This window comes from Mytilus galloprovincialis, chromosome 8 (assembly GCF_965363235.1).
Source record: "Mytilus galloprovincialis chromosome 8, xbMytGall1.hap1.1, whole genome shotgun sequence".
In the NCBI taxonomy this organism is placed as follows: Eukaryota; Metazoa; Mollusca; class Bivalvia; order Mytilida; family Mytilidae; genus Mytilus; species Mytilus galloprovincialis.
This window is the reverse complement of record NC_134845.1, coordinates 76,918,663-76,931,841: the sequence shown is the minus strand read 5'-3', so window position 1 is coordinate 76,931,841 and position 13,179 is coordinate 76,918,663. Positions and strand designations below refer to the sequence as shown.

At 33.0% G+C, this 13,179-nt stretch overlaps 1 protein-coding gene across 2 annotated transcripts in view; it reads left to right on the top strand.

Annotated features, from left to right (window-relative positions):
- The window catches only part of LOC143042603 (ATP-binding cassette sub-family E member 1-like), a 34,817-nt gene that overhangs the window by 3,908 nt on the left and 17,730 nt on the right, over positions 1–13,179 (top strand). For both annotated transcript variants that reach the window (XM_076215004.1, XM_076215005.1), the window contains exons 4-9: positions 817–914; positions 1,147–1,264; positions 1,583–1,720; positions 2,447–2,516; positions 4,484–4,580; positions 4,882–5,093. In XM_076215004.1, coding sequence (XP_076071119.1) covers positions 817–914; positions 1,147–1,264; positions 1,583–1,720; positions 2,447–2,516; positions 4,484–4,580; positions 4,882–5,093 — 733 coding nt within the window. The remainder of the gene's footprint in view (positions 1–816; positions 915–1,146; positions 1,265–1,582; positions 1,721–2,446; positions 2,517–4,483; positions 4,581–4,881; positions 5,094–13,179) is intronic.

Sequence of the window (13,179 nt, the reverse complement as noted above, 5' to 3'; positions counted from 1 at the left end):
GATTTTATGTATGAAAAAACAGAATATCATATTAAGCTGTAGAACACATCTTGTGGTATATATAAAATAATTCTTTTTATGCTCCATTTGTTTTTCCGTCTGTCCTGCTTGAAGCTGCTTCAGGTTAAGTTTTTGGTCAAGGTAGTTTTTGATGAAGTTGAAGTCCGATCAACTTGAACATGTAGAAATTTAGTACACATGTTCCTTATGATATGGTCTTTCTAATTATAATGCCAACTCCGAGTTTTGACCCTAATGTCTGATATGATCCACTGAAAATAGAAAATGATAGTGAGTGGCCTGGGGCATCAGTGTACTATTGACACATTCTTGTTTTTTGTGATGTAGAACATACATACAAGTAAACATTCTATTGTCTTATTGTCGCCAAAGGAAGACTTAGGTTTGCTGTTTCTGGTGGAAATAGAGGGGTTTACAATGGTTTATGTTTGGGACAAATTAACACAAATTTTTATACATGTAAGACGTTTATCCAAGTCTTTGTTATCAAATGAGGTTAAAATTGTTGAAATTCTTAATGCTTCAATAATTTAAGTAAAGCAAACATTTATTACAGTTTTCCATGATTTTGTTTCTCGGGTGAAAAAAAATACAACCATTTTAAGACCAATTGAATGTAATAATTTTCAAGAATTAAGATTTAAAAAAAAATGTTCATTATACATGTACATTAATCGTCCTTACCATTAATTTAGCTAGCGAAAAATGTCTCCTCAATACTGTAATATGATGCACGACTCTCAGACAGGGACTCAAAGCTGGACACAAACTGTAAATTATTTTTTTCCATTTCAGAAATGTCCTTTTGAAGCCATTACAATCATCAACTTGCCCAGTAATCTTGAGAGAGATACTACACACAGATATAGTGCAAACTCCTTCAAATTACACAGGTTGGTCTTTTAAGAGATTTACTCATAATTTTCAGTGCTGAAAGTATTGAGAAAACTCAAGTGTTCAAACTCTGCAAAAAAATTGACACTCAATGTACCCTGAATGAAATCAAAAACCATAAGTGAAAACAAATTACAAAAAAGTTTGTCATTATCATATTAAATGATTATTTAGCTCGTGTAAATGTATGTTTATTAATAATTGCTTCACTGAATTGATATTTCCTTGCAGATTACCCACCCCTCGACCAGGAGAAGTTTTAGGTCTGGTAGGAACCAATGGCATTGGAAAATCCACAGCTCTGAAAATTTTGGCTGGAAAACAGAAACCTAATTTGGGAAGATTTGATGTAAGGCTACGAAAGGGGTGAATCTAAATAATTTTTCACCATGATTATCTTCATATTGTTTGTATTTTATGTGTAATGAGATGAAAATGTATATAAATTTAAAAGCATTTGTAAATAGTATAAGTAGGTGTGGGTGTGAAACATAATAGAAACAGCAACCCAACAAGAAATAAACAAGAATGTGGCATTTAAAGGTTACCATATGCTTTTCAACAACAGACAAGCACTTGAACACAAACGCACAAGTATAAAAAAAAAATAGGTGAGAAAACATGCACTCTTTAATGATCACTTGAAAATTAGCTGAATATTTTGTAGGATCCACCAGATTGGACAGAGATATTGACCTATTTCAGAGGGTCTGAATTACAAAATTTCTTCACAAAGATCTTGGAAGATGATCTGAAAGCCATCATCAAACCTCAATATGTGGACCAAATTCCTAAAGCTGTCAAGGTGAGCCTATATTTCTAATTGAAAAGAAGTATGGAATAAAAATTATGAAACACATGTACCATTTAATATAAGATGTTTTTTTTAATGAGAATGAACAAAAGGAGTATACACCAATAAGAAATCATCCCAAAGACTCAAATTCTAAAGACATCTTCAGTTTAAACTTTATAACCTTTTAAAATTTCTATCTTGTAATGTGTGAAATACAAACAAAAATTATAATTTCAGGGGAAAAAAAATTATAGTAACAAATATAAAAAAACAAGATGTGGTATGATTGCCAATGAGACAACTATACACAAAAGACCAAAATGACACAGACAACTATAGGTCACCGTACGGCCTTCAAAAAGGAGCAAAGCCCATACCACATAGTCAGCTATAAAAGGCCCAGAGAAGACAATGTAAAACAATTAAAACGAGAAAACTAACAGCCCTATTTATATAAAAAAATGAACGAAAAACAAATATGTAACACATAAACAAACAACAACCACTGAATTACAGGCTCCTGACTTGGAACAGGCACATACATAAATAATGTGGTGGGTTAAACATGTTAGCAGGATCCCAACCCTCCCCCTAACCTGGGACAGTGGTATGTATAACAATTTGGTGTTAGATAAAATCACATGTGAAAAATTTGAGAATTGCATAATAAATATGGATTTCAGTAGATATTTGGTGTGATTCTGAAGGCCAAAATATGTTATTTGTTATTTACAGGGATCAGTTCAAGCATTACTGGACAAGAAAGATGATTTGAAAAACCAAATTGAAGTCTGTAAACAAATGGGTAGGAATTAATTAAATAATCTTTATGGTTCTAGCTGAATTTTGTAAGCTTTTGTACAAACTCCATAATTTTTTTTTAACCTGGAAATTCCCACTAAAAATATGTGTTTAAAAACAATCGGTTGTAATTGATGAGTGAAATATAGCTGACTATGCTGTATGACCTGTGTCATTTGGTCTCTTGTGGAGAGTTGTGTCATTGACAATCATACTGCAAAGATATTTTGATATTTATCAAAACTGAAAGGATTGTTTTCCTAAAGAAATTTTTTTTCAAAGGGATAAAAATACCTGGTTTTGTCTTTTTTTTTTTGCCCCATTCAAAGCACAAACAAGCAAACCGATATTGAACCAGTGATGAAGAAAAAATAAAATTGCTGTTCACATTCAGACATTTCTGGTGACAAATTTTGTCTGAGGTTCAATTGAATACTATTAGTGGATATAAAACGCCTAAGTGGTCTTTGGTAGTGTGAGTAAGGGAGGTTATGGGTTCAACCCCTGGCCAGGTTAAACCAAATACTTTAAAATTTGTAATTGATGCTTCTCTACGAAGCACAGGGCATTAATGAGTAAGAGCAAAGAATGGTTGACTAATAGTGAGAATAATTGACATCTTCCTGTGTACTGTTACCAAGTGAACTAGCACATTAAAAATCCAGCTCAGCGAGGTGGTCCAGTACAAAGAAGAATTAATATTCATATTTCATTAACATGTTCTCATCCTGAATATGCATTTCAATTTGTCCCTGGATGTTAAGCTGTCATTAAGCAGCCATTCATAGTCCATCGTTCTCAGTAACTTCCATTGACCAAACACTTGAAAGTGAACTAATAGCTCACTGATCATCTAGTTGTTGAAATTGTACATGTATTTTATGTTGTTTAGTAAATAGTGAGATCAGCAGGAGTTTCAGTGAATTGGCTATTGTCCAAAAAAAACATGAGCAAAACTGTGCTGTTCAACCCATGATGAAGAAAAAATAAAATTGCTGTTCACATTCAGACATTTCTGGTGAAAAATTTCTTCTGAGGTTAATCGAATACTTAAAATATCTGTTATGAATTGATATTATAGATTTAGATTGGGAAGTTGCAAACAAAACAATTACTTTTAATATGAATGTCTTAAATAATGTGTCAGAGTAAAGTGACATATCTTACTGTGGACTGTTATCCTCTGAACTAGCATGATAAAAATCCAGCTTAGCGTGTCAGTCGAGAACAGAGCAGGGTTAATATATTTCATTAACATGTTCTTGTCCTGAATATGCATTTTCATTTGCAGCTGTACATTACAAGGGCTATTCCAAAAATAAATGTATGGGGGGAAGAAAGGCACTTTTTATTTGACTCCACCATGCATACATTTTAAAAATTTAATTTAAAAATGTTCAAGCAACCTTTCTTAAATAACCACACCCATCAAATTTTGATAAAAGTGCCTTCCTTCCTCCTCATACAATTAATTCTGGAAAAGCCCTAAGCAGCCATCCATCGTTCACCACTCAATAACTTAATACTTAAAGTGGGGCTATCATTATTGAGCATTCGTTGAGTGTTTGATTTTGCCATTTGCTTAGGGACTTACCGTTTAATATTTTCCTCAGATTTCCGTATTTTTTGCTATTTTACTTTTCATAGTTCATCTTGTTATTGAAATTGTACTAGTATTTCCTGTTGTCTAGTTACTACAGAGAACTAAAGCAGTTTCAGTGTATTGGCCCATGTCGAAGAAAATGTTTTACAAAAGTGTACTGTTGAACCAGTGATGAAGAAAAAATAAAATTGCTGTTCACATTCAGACATTTCTGGTGAAAAATTTCTTCTGAGGTTAAATCGAATACTTAAAAATTTAAAAATAATTGCTTTGACTTCAAATAATGATGATATTAATGTTAGATTTAGATTCGGATGTTACACACAAAAGAATAACTTCATGAATGTCTTGTTTTCATAAAACTTTAGATTTGATGCATGTACGAGATAGAAATGTAGAAGATTTATCTGGAGGAGAATTACAGAGATTTGCCTGTGCAATGGTGTGTATACAGAAAGCTGACATGTAAGTTAAATAGTTCTTGTCAAGTTACTGAATTTGTTTCAAAGTGATACCACTCTTTAAGTGAACACCTTTAACCATAAATTTGTGAAAAAGAATAAAAGGATTTATTACATTTCATCATTTAAAGGTCATAAACAGTCTTCAACAATAGACTAATGTTCAGCTTTAAAAAGACAGAATTCTAGTGATATGCTTTTATGTTTTAAAATAGAAACAGACGGAAGTTGGTTTTAAATGGTTATACAAGAAATAAACAATTTTATGCCTGCGCCTACAATATATCAAATGAATTTTTTTTCAGATTTATGTTTGATGAACCCTCTAGTTATTTAGATGTGAAACAGAGACTGAAAGCTGCCTTGGCAATCCGAGAGCTGATTCATGCTGACAAATATATAATTGTAGTAGAACATGACTTGTCAGTACTAGACTATCTCTCAGACTTTATATGTGTTTTATATGGAATTCCTGGTGCATATGGTGTAGTTACTATGCCCTTCAGTGTACGAGAAGGTAGGTTTGCTGATACTAGGTTTATCACAACGAGAATTTGGAATGATTACCGCACTTGCAGTAAGATTTTTTGTATTAATATTAAAAAGATGATGTGGTATCATTGCCAATGAGACAACTCTCCACAAGAGACCAAAATGACCCAGAAATTAACAACTATAGGTCACTGTACGGCCTTCAACAATGAGCAAAGCCCATACTATGTCTATTTGAATACCATATTATTAGTTTATTACAGCAAGAAAATATGTGTGCATTTAAACAGCTAGGTCCAATTGTAATAACCAGTAGTCATGGTTTAAATGCTAAAAATTGGCTTTTTGACTAAATTGACTGTTTCTTTTGAGTATTTAATCATGGTAATATTACAGTAATGCCACAAAAATGTCCTTAATGTCTAATTTTTTTTGTGACAAACTGTTAAAAGATCCATATAAGGGATCAACACAGGGTTATATATTTGGTGAAGTAGCACTGGTAGACCTATTTGGCAAATGACCGCGATTTTTGGCAAATCTACGCGGAACGGAGAATAAATAGAGGTTCATCGTAAATTTTCTGTTTTACAGAATATTTTGCGGTTCTCCGGAGATTTTCCGTGTCTCAGGGAATTATCCGCGTGTCTCAGGGAATTATCCGTTTGTCCGATTAAACTGGTGTGTATTGAGTCAGTGATAGAACCAGTGATGCGTGAGCGACGGTTATTAATAGATCGTTGTATAATCCGTTATCTGTGAGCAACGGATATTAATAGATCGTTGTGATTATATACACTGTTTACAGTCAGATAAAAATAACCGTCTTATTACCCTTTTTAGTCGAGAAATAAAAAGCGGTGGTTTTGATATTAAAGTTACTTGCAATTTAAATATCGAATTTAGTTCAATAAAGAATAATCTATTTAAATGTGACCAATGAACAGGAAAATGCACGTGGTAACTTTGCAATACTACAAATATGTTCACCTTACAAAATTCTTCTTTATTGTCATGTTAAGATAAATCAGTTCCTGTAAAAACAGTAAAAACAGACTCTTAATTACTGCAGATGCCGTAATCCGACATTATGTCATACTGATTTAACACTTGTCTAATGTGAGCAATACCTGCTGTGATATTTTTGCAATACAACATGGACAAGCGGAAGGTCGTAAATCAGTCTGTTGATCCGAATTTAACTTTACCTGTTCAGATATTTATTTATGGAGGATATCATAGATACATTTAATAAATTGTATTGTATTCAATGGAGATAATTTAAATACACAATATAATTTATTAAGACATATTTGCAGGTATACATTGAACATGTTTTCTCCAACCAAGAAGGTTTGATATTGAATGCTTTTTTTTTTTTTTTTTTTTATCAAACTTCGATCTGATCAGTCTCGTAGATTATAAACGAGTAATTCGTTTATAGTCACACATTGTTACTCTTCTAACGTCTTTTTCTTTGTGCTATTAAAAAAAAACTCACAATTTTCCACATCAGATCGACATTTATATATATATGAATACTGGAAATCTTTTTTCCGTCCGACACCACGCTCCCCACAAGAGCCCCAAGATATAATCATACCTGTCAATCACTAGCCGCAAGTTGAACATTTTGGCCAGCCTTCCTCGTGCTTACAATTATGACATCGTTGCGAATTTCTTTTTTTAAATTGACATGTGAAAAGAATAAAGTGATGGGAAGTTTATTTTACGACCTATCAAGACTTCTTGTGATTCTAACAAGATTTTTCTTAGGCCGCATTTCTTTCTAACAAGAATTTTGTAAACGTTGTGTCGCGTGTGTTCTGTTTTCTACACGAGTAGAAACAAATACATCGTTTGATAAATCTTTAATGACCCGGTTTGAATTTTCAATAATGCATGCACATGTTGTTGGTAATCAGACTTTTTTACAAACGTAGAAACAAATACTTCGTTTAATCAGGTTGAAGTTAGAAAAAAATGCAGCGTTTGTACTAACAAACGACAAACTGCAGACGCATTTTTAGCGTTTGCATAGTTTGTCAAAGTTTATGTAAACTTTGCAAACGTATGTGTTTGGAAGAAATGATCAAAACATGTGCGAGCATAGCCGTTTGCATCGTTTGCATCTTTAATGAGTCTGAATCCGTAACCGTCAAAATAGCATGCTTTACAAAAAGATCAGCCAATTCAAACGTTTCTTTACACAAAGATGATTTTAAGTACGTCATACATTACATGTAAACATTTATTTAAGTAAATTTTTTTCGTATCTATCTTTTTCGTATCTATCAATTTGGTTACAGGGTTTATGCAAGTAAGTTGTACCGTGTGGTGCGTTTTCAGATTCATTTCTCAACAACTTCCTGTGAACCGAAATATATCGGCGGGGGTATCAACGGCGGCAAGCTTACAGTTTAACTTGCTTAGATTTTATTTAAGTCAGTTTATTGAAATAAAATTGAAAATGGAAATGGGGAATGTGTCAAAGAGATAGTAACCCGACCATAGAAAAACAGCAGCAGAAGGTCACCAACAGGTCTTCAATGTAGCGAGAAACTCCCGCACCCGGAGGCGTCCTTCAGCTGGCCCCTAAACAAATATATACTAGTTCAGTGATAATGAACGCCATACTAATTTCCAAATTGTACACACGAGACTAAAATTAAAATAATACAAGACTAACAAAGGCCAGATGCTCCTGACTTGGGACAGGCGGGAAAATGTGGCGGGGTTAAACATGTTTATGAGATCTCAACCCTCCCCCTATACCTCTAGTAGCCAATGTAGAAAAGTAAACGCATAACAATACGCACATTTAAAATTCAGTTCTAAAGAAGTCCGAGTCTGATGTCAGAAGATTTAACCAGATAAAATAAACAAAATGACATTGTTTTTGCAGAAGATTAATCCAGACATTAACGTACTTTGGCTTCCCATTTGTTCCACTGTGTAGGATAACTTATTTACGCATTACATCATTAATAATTACCAATATTAAAATGCTGAAATGCTAGTTGTATACTTATTATTTTACTAATTTGCGTTTTGGTTCCGTTTAAATTTGCTGTTATAGCATGTATAGATTCCTTGATTTTCATAACTTATCTAGTTTCAGTTGTTAAATACTAGTCTGTGGCATATGGTCTCTTAACGAGAGTTTTCTCATTGGCAATCACACCACATCTTTTTTTTAAACGGACTCATTTAGCATTTGTTATATTCTCAACGGTTGAGAAAAACTCCATGGATGACAAGTCAACTGGGGTTTTGAGTTGAACATTTTGATTGTGTATGTTTATAAGGGTTTGAATAGGATTTATATAGAAGAAGAGAGAATATATATGGACAAAAAGTGCACAACAAAGGGCCAAAAAAGTAAATTAAATAGACACCAAGAAAACAAAGAATATAGAATAATGGGGGAAAATATGAAGACTACAGAAAAATTACTTACAACTATAAGACAATATTCAAGACCCTCGTATGTGTTCAAATACAATCTGTATACACTATAGTATATATCTTGCTATAAAGTTCCGTTCTCAAGGTTTTTTGCTCGAGCCTGACTGTCTGATTCTATTTAATTTTTAAATTGATGTCCAGTGGCAAACATTTCTAGAGTTGTGTCATTCAGGAAATAAATACAAGAAAAAATGAATCTGTTCATGCGCGGGTTGGTTAAAAATAGAGCTCCCTACATATATCTTGTTTAAAAAAATATTTATTTTACTCAGCTATCTTCAAGGCACTATCTTCTTCTGTTACATGAAATTGTGATACTGTAAAATTGACTGATTAGATTTTATTTTAGATTGCCAAAGTTTGAAGTAGTAGAAACCATTTCCGTGACCTGTGTTTGTTGCACTCTGTGGGTAAAATCCAGTAGTTTGTTTTAGCCTACTGAGATTTTAATAACTTATTTTCGAATGATGGAACCATATCAAAATAATAAATTGAACACGGGTTTGACAGTCAGTAAACTGTCACACAAGAAATAGATTGAATGTTGCATGTACACTAGTCCAATTTGTAATGTTGTCTTTACGTCCTTCCACATTCTTTTTTTTTCTTCAAAATCCGGGATCCGCTTTCGAATATATTATGGGAGTCTGTCAATGGAGATAGAGATACATTTAACGACCTTGACTGGCTGCACAACCCTTGCACGGTAGATAAATACATCATACACAGATACACTGGCTGGTTAAAGGGACAATAAACCAGAAGTGTAAATTGCCCCAGGTATTTTAAGTATATTGTGTGTAATGTGTCAACAGCCACGTGTTCGTGAATTCATAGTCGCTTGAATTTTAGTGATATATGTATGAAAAAAAATTTAAAAAATACTGTTATATGTATAATATATATGAAAAAAAAATTTAAAAAATACTGTTATATGTATAATATATATGAAAAAAAAATTTAAAAAATACTGTTATATGTATAATATATAACATGTATAATATATAGAGAATAATACATGGCAAAATCCGTATCATATGTCGTATCATCCCGAGACATCAATATCAGCCCAAGGGCCTTTAGGCCCGAGGGATGATATTGGTCGAGGGTGATACGGCATATGATACGGATTTTGCCATGTATTATTCTCTATTTATCATATGTTTAGTAGTAAATACAGTAGTTTTGCATATGTGATAAATAGCCTGTTGTTTAATCCATATCGCGCAACTTTGATGCGCACCCTTTATCGCATACCCTTTATCACACCCATATGATAAATATATATTATACATATAACAGTATTTTTTTTTCATACATATATCACTCAAATTCAAGCGACTGTGGTGAATTCAAAGATAATCAAAATGATCTAATTCACGTGGTAATCTACCATGCAGCTACGCATCATCGCACATCGCAAACAACTAGCTTTGCATTGTAAGATATTTAATTATACCCCCGCTTTGAAAAAAAGGGGGGTATACTGTTTTACCTCTGTCTGTCCTTCCGTCAGTCTGTCAGTCAGTCCGTCCGTCCCATGAATATTTTTCGTCACATTTTTTGTCAGGAACTACACTACCAGGATTTCTGAAATTTGGTTTCAGGCTTGATATAAGTCAGCTATACTTGGAACTTGATGCGTTTTCAGATTCATCACTCAACAACTTCCTGTTTACCGAACACTTGTTTGATTTTACACATGATAGCCAAGTTGAAAAATTTTCGTCACATTTTTCTCAGGAACTACAATACAAGGATTTCTGAAATTTGGTTTAAGGGTTAATATAAGTCAGCTATACCGTGGTAACCAAGGTCTGTCTACTTAACTGTTTATATGGGAATTGGTGAAAAAGTCATAGTTCAAAGTCATTAAATGAGCGTAAATAAGTGTTCCGTGAAAATTGTTTTCGAAAATCTAATTTGTTCATAATTCTTTTATGTAATAAACTTATTTAAATAAATTTGTACCTTCCCTTGTCTGATCACCAGCATGGCTAAAGGTATTACTCCCAAATGTATTGTGAGGTGACACGTTCAGGTATTCAAGCGATTTCCTGTCGGACTTGCAAGTTCATGCATCGCTTCACTTCTAAGGGTATTGATCAGTGTATACGACCGATAACTTTTGAACTATCAGGTGTATAGTATAAATCTCTGTCTTGCGTGTCCGATATACATGATATACTAGTCATTACTAAACGCATAAGCTTGTTTATAAATTACATTTCTGTTGTAAAGAATATTATTTATAAAAATCTATATAATTCAAAAAAAAAAAATTTGATAAAATAAAAATCTGTTTTCACATTTTTTCCAAGGGTAAATTTGGGGAAATGTAAGTACTCGTTCTCAAAAGTGAAGGACAGTTTGAAACGTACAAGAAATATTGATTTAACAAAAATATACGCACATATCGACCATTCTTTAATACGCCTTGATAGAAAGTTACGGAACTATAGATAGTTGCAATTCAAAATTATATACATTTTTACATTGAACATAAGAAAGAAACATACATTTTGTTTATTTGGGTTAAAAGTTCGGTAAATAAACTAGTCCTCGTATGACAACAGTATGTTATCATGGGATGTCGATGTACGAAGAAGAAGAAGAGAACTTATTTGAATTAAATACAGGTCGATATTTAACTTGCTTTGGGTTCATCGAAGTTATGGACATAGTAAAATCACAGATTTCTATTTCAACAAGATTGTTCTCGAACAAAGGAAGGAGTTGTCGTCTCAATTGTTGGCTATAATGTATAATGATGTGAACATGGTTCTGAAAGTACATTATGCAAAATTTCCTGTTCCGGCATGCATGTTATACATGCCACTGGACAAACACTAATTATCCCCAAGGGTTGTGAATATTTTGCTGGAAAACTATTGAGTATCAAAGTTTCAAATTAATTTCGGGATTTACTTTCCTTCTTGGTATTCAATATTCAATAACAGAAAAAAGAATAAACTGCTTGTCCGCTAAATAGGGGTATTCTTGTTATAGTTATATTAAAAAATAGGGATATATGACATTAAATTGGTTCTGTCTTTTTTTTTAAACATCGTTAAAAAGATGTGTGTCTAAGGTGAACGACACAAGAACCCTGTAATACTAGTACGAGAGCATGTAAACATTCCTTCTCAATAATATGTTTGTATTGGAAATCTTTTCATACAGATTGACAACTCATGGTCCGATATGCATGTAATATTTGCCACACGACGCCCATAGTTCTTTCTACCATCATCATCTTATTCTTTGATATTGCTGTAAACATCGATGGTTCACACCCAAACAAAATGGAAGTAATGTACCTTCTGATAGCTTCTACGTGTTATACACTTGTGAAACTTAATATATAGACGAAATTTCGGTATTAAAATGAATCTACATCTCACAAACAGGATTTTTAAATCACGATTTTGAGCAATCGTTGTAGGTTCATGAATATTCATATGGTGCTTTTCTTTAGCGCCAATTGGAAAAAACGTATCTTTAAATAAAGTTTACATTATTACACATATTCCTCAGAAATCAGTTATCATAAAACCATACGAGTTATGATAAACCTTGATAAAACAAAGTTCTGTTATCATAAAACATTAAATAATGCACTATGTAAACTGGAGTAAAATTATGAGAGTTCTAAGCACTGTACATGTACTATAGTAAAGTTGTAAGTCTGTTCTGTCACAAAACTTTTAAGCGATGGTCCATGCAGTTATATTCATGTCTGGAAATGTCCTTGGCTGTTTATCCAAAAGATATAGTCTGTTTTTTTCTGTTTCCCATCGTTTTTTGAGAAATGCATTTAAGAGTGAATCGTTAACTGGGTAAAGACCAGTGGCAAATATCTCTTTGTTCGTTCTGTCGATTTGGGAAGATATTTTCTAATTCATTTGAAAATATTTATATGTGTTTGCAATGTTCAATGCTTGGACTTTGAAAAGACGCTAATAAAGCTAACTAAATATTATTTTGATAAAAGAGGTAATACAACAAATTTAATTTTACAAACAAATAATTCTGTAAACATCGCGTGTGAGGGTTTACACGGAGTTAAAAGAAAAGACAACAGGGGAAATCTGATGAAAAAAAAAATCCCGAAAATTCGTAGTAACAGGAAATTAAACAATAATTGAAACCCCCTTCTCAAACAAATGTACCTCATGACCTGTATTATGCTGAGGTACAATTTTTTTGGTGAAAAAAATATAGAATGCTGGAAGTGTTTCGATGTGCTATTGGAAAATCCTTTGAAAAAAATGGGTAGGGTTCACCAGGCCACGGCTTAGGTAGCACTTCACAGAAAATATAGTTACAATTGAGCCACAGAATGTTGAATAACCTTCCAACCCTGGCCTTCTAATACGTTAGGCCATGCAAAACTACAGACCTATCTACGGAGTGCTACCATACTCACATGCTCCCGATACTAGTATGTTGAAGAAGTAATGAAATTAATAGAACCAGAGCCGGATTTAGTGGGGAATGGCGTTGATGAGAGTTTTTAATAGTCTTGATTTGATTGATTGATATCATGGAGGTTTTTAACGACACTGACTCAATGACTGGCTATACAACACATAGAAGCTTTTGACGACATAGACTGCCTAAACAGCCCTTTGAGTTTCTCA